General features: G+C 44.4%; 1 protein-coding gene across 1 annotated transcript in view; it reads right to left on the minus strand.

The window, feature by feature from the left end:
- CUL1 (cullin 1) overlaps nt 1–4,317 on the minus strand; it is a 65,042-nt gene that overhangs the window by 28,430 nt on the left and 32,295 nt on the right. Inside the window, exon 7 of the mRNA XM_014583352.1 lies at nt 1,198–1,360. Within this exon, the coding sequence (XP_014438838.1) occupies nt 1,198–1,360 (163 nt within the window). The remainder of the gene's footprint in view (nt 1–1,197; nt 1,361–4,317) is intronic.

Consider the following 4,317-nt stretch of genomic DNA (forward strand, 5'->3'; position numbering starts at 1 on the left):
CTCGTTGCAGTTTTTGATCAAACTTTTCTGTCATATTTTAGTCACATAATTACCATCAATAAAGTGACATGTACTCCTCAAGTAATGTCAAGACTTTTTGCTTTTTGATCTATTTAATTAAAAATATGGTTCATCTGTTCCTGTCATACCAGTGTGGTTTGCGATTATCCCTGAGTGTTTATGCTTGCAAAGTTTGCAACGCCATCATTGCCGACGTCATCGTGCAAGGCTGACCTATAACACGAACCGTCATGCTTTCACACGCTTCTCAAGTCGGTCCTCCTTTAAAAACGTAAATCAGGGCAGGCAGCAGCGGTGATGCAGCCATCGTGCAATTCTACATGATGCTGAGGCCAAATGGGAGGTCCCAGGGTCATTTCCCCAGTCTCCCTGTCACACCCGGTGTGTCTGAGTACACGTGCCTGTGGTTCTGTGGGCTGAGGCTCAGGTGGGTAGCAACGTGAAGACCCTACTGGGGGCTCCTGTCTCTCTCATGGAAGAAATAAATTAAGAAAACTTGAAAAAATAAAAAGAATTTAAATCAAAGTATAAATACACATCTTTTAAGAATTTTATTATTATTTTCCAGAATTACATTTTCAAGATTTTGATCTTTTGGGGGTTTTAGACTTTACACATCTTGACCTTTTGAGATTTCAACATTCGTGATTACTATGTTCAGTCTTCTGCAGTCTTCATTTAATATGTGTACAGCAGTTAATTTATGAGGACCTAGGAGGATAAGTCTCAAATGCAAGTATTAGTCTTTTACTGAGCTCCAAACGTATTCCAGGAAAACACAGGAGCAGTTAAGAGAAATATACACCAATAATCTTTTCATCTCAGAGAATTTTTCAAAGACTACTGAAAACTACTGGGTCACTGCAAAGTCATGATGTATGTGGGCATAGAAAAACATGTCATGACTTTGCCAACGACTCAACAGAAGGAGCGCCATTTACGGCTGAGGTGCACGGACAAACCAGTCTGTTCAAGTGAACAGACGCTCTCTCTGAGTCACGTGTACGAATGGGCCCTGGAGGTGTGAAATCAACACTCGATGATGAGCAGACCTGGGCGCGTGTGCTTTTTATAAGGCCTGACACGGGGGATGTTGGTATCTCAGGGTCTAGGGTTTCAAGCCCTTTCATAACCACAGATAACAAATACCTACATTTTGTGAGTTTCAGCGCTCACCTTCATTTTTGTCAGCATCCAGTAAATTCTGAAACTCTGTGTGGAAGATTTCCAAGTGCTTCTCGATGAGGACCTGCTCACATTTCCTGGCTAGTTCGTCTTGTGTGCTCTCATGAAGGTACACCTGAACTCTTCGCTGCTCCTCAAGCAGACGAGCCTCTGCCTGGAGGGAATTAATGCAAACAAATGTCATTCGTAAAGAATTGCTGTATAACTAGCAGCAAACTGAACGCAAAGTATGCTCCATAAAAGGGGGGACTCTGATTTTCAGTAAATGCCACCCATATTTAAACAACCACTGATGTGTTCCAGTTTTTCTCTGCAGAACGTATTTCCATTTTAAATCGCTCCCTAGAGGCCCTAACGATGCTATCATTACAGCTCAAACGTCTTTACGTAAACTTTCCCCTTCAGATGAGAGGTATTTCACCTTTCTGAGGAAATGCTGTATCTTACACTCTGGGAAGCCTGAGTCCTCTCGTGTGGGTGGACACTGAAAAGTCTGTGTGACGCGTGTGCGATACCAAACGAGCAGGCCTGCCGTCTGCCAACGCTAGCCTTTTTGCGTCTGCACGTGCATACATGCACATACTCATACACAGAATCCCATTTTAAATTATTTTAATATTAAAGCTGATTTAATTCTCATTATTTATCACTATCTATTCCTGTTTTACAGATGAGGAACCTGAGGAAAAGAAACGTGAGTATCACTGAATAATGGAGTGCGAATCTCAACACTCACAGCCCAGGCTGAGGTGTGAGGTAAAGGGTCAGGGCAGAATCACATGGCTGCATTCCAGGTTATGCTTAAAGACTCTCCGTCGTGGACTTTGGAAAGTGATGAAAGTCACATTTAGTATTTCCCTAGTGGATATGAGCCAAGCATCTTCCTCTTCCAGAAAGGAATTCCCTCGATGGGAACCAGGATGTAGGAAACACAGGCTGGACTGAAAACATCCAGGTCCTGAGAAATCTTTGCTCAAGCTGCCTTTGGTCTCAGCCTGAGTTCAGAAACAGCTTTGGGAACGCCGATGTGGTGCTGTCCTAAAACGCCGCCTTTCATACCAGAGAACAACTACCTTCATCAGTGTGGACAGCAGAGATGGCCAGGACCCGCTGGGCATTCCAAAAAACAGGCTCACTCCATTGCGGATGTGCACCCCAGAAAGAGGCTCCACTTTAAAAACATGGCATTACAAGGACGACCACACATGGCAGAGTCCTATGAGAGATGTGTTTATCAAACTAGAGGGCTGATCTAAAAAGCCAAATAACAGGCAACGTCAGGACTCAAAACAGATTACATGTCAAAAGTCACTTGTTTGAGGGACCAGCAGTTAGCGTAATGGCTATGTCGCTGGACTCCCACGTAGTTGACCGTGGTTCGCGTCCCGGACTTGGTGGCTTAAAAAACTCACGCCGGACGCGTGTGCGTATGTGCCCAAGATCCCGAAAGGAGAATGGAGGAGAAGGGATTGCGGCGTGGTCATCCCCCCTGGGGGGTGATTTCTCCTCGCTTTCTGTCTCTGTCGAGCGCACGCGCCCTGTAGCAAAAACCTCTCTCTCAAAAAAAAAAAAAAAAAAAGTCATTTGTTTGAAATTCTTTTTTTTAATTTGTTGTTATTATTATTTTTGAATTTGACCAGAGAGAGAAAGCAAGCCACCAGGTCTGGAACTCGATCCGTGGTTAGCCACGTGGGAGTCCAGCTTCTCAACCACCTCGCCACCTGCTGGCCCAGCTGTTTGAAATTCTGAATGAGGTATTCAGGTTCCAGAAAATTGAGCTAACTCACTAATAATTACTATTCTAAGTATAATACTTCTGCAAAGTTCCATTTTTGATAGATTCTGAGATAACAGAAATCTGTCTGTTGAGGACTCTCGGCTTCAAACGTCTACGACTCACTAACCGCTGAAGGCTGCTCTAGGAAAACGCATTCGGAACACCACAGACAATTTAGGTAAGACCAGCTCTGTGTGGGTGGAGCACAGCGACTCTCTTAGCAACTTTCTACCTGGCATATGGAGAAAGCGATTCTGCAGTCACTCTTGCTCTCCAAGTGAGTAAGGAAGAAGGGGCAAAGCAGATGTCAGACTCGGCAAAACTCGAACTCCCCAGACACCTCCCAGTACACCTACGTCAGGGTCAGCAAATGATGGCTGGTAGGCCACCTCCTGCCCGCCGCCCTTTTATTCTTGTAAATAAAGTTTTACTGAAATCCAACTGCATTCGTGGGTTATATATTCCTGAGGCTGCTTTTGTGCGACAATGGTGGAGTTGAACCGCTGCACTGGAGACCCTGTGTCCTACATAGTATGAAGCATTTATTATCTGGCCCCTTACAGAAAAAGGTTGCTGACTCCTGAGCTCACTGTTCACAGTTTATGTCCAGGACACTTGTAGTTCCAAGAAATGGAACGAAGAATAACCCTGCTAGACTGCATGGTAAGTGATTTAGTATAGAAAAGGGTTTATGTAGGCACCCTGATCCATTGTATCTTGGATCTTCTGCCCTATCAGGATTTAATCCTGTGCTTTCGGGAGGATTTCTCCACTAATACAAACCTGAAGGCTGTGTTTATGGATTCTTGGGGGATATGTGAGAAGCAAAATAAATAAATAAATAAAAAAAGCTACTGGTATGCAAATCTGAGAGTACTTGTTTCTTAAAATTTTCTTATTGTCATGGTAAGACTATGATGCCCCTTAGATACAGATACACATTCGAAGAGAGATGGTTCAAAACATGAAAGGCATGTACTAGTATAGTTATAGCCTTAAGAACGGCAGAGAGAACACTCAGTCACAGTCATCAAATTAATCTGTAAAAGCTCCTTAAAGAATTGGGAGAAGCGGGAACCAGCAGTTAGCGTAATGGCTATGTCACTAGACTCCCACGTAGTTGACTGCGGTTCGTGTCCCGGACCCGGTGGCTTAAAACTCACGCCGGGCGCATGTGTGTGCGTGCCCAAGATCCCGAGAGGAGAATGGAGGAGAAGGGATTGCAGCGTGACCATCCCCCATGGGGGGTGATTTCTCGCTTTCTGTCTCTATGTCTCTCTCAGTCTGTCTGGCGAGTGCACGCGCCCTACAGTGAAAAATCTCTCCAAAAAAAA

This window comes from Tupaia chinensis, unplaced genomic scaffold, assembly GCF_000334495.1.
Source record: "Tupaia chinensis unplaced genomic scaffold, TupChi_1.0 Scaffold000010_1, whole genome shotgun sequence".
Taxonomy (NCBI): Eukaryota; Metazoa; Chordata; class Mammalia; order Scandentia; family Tupaiidae; genus Tupaia; species Tupaia belangeri.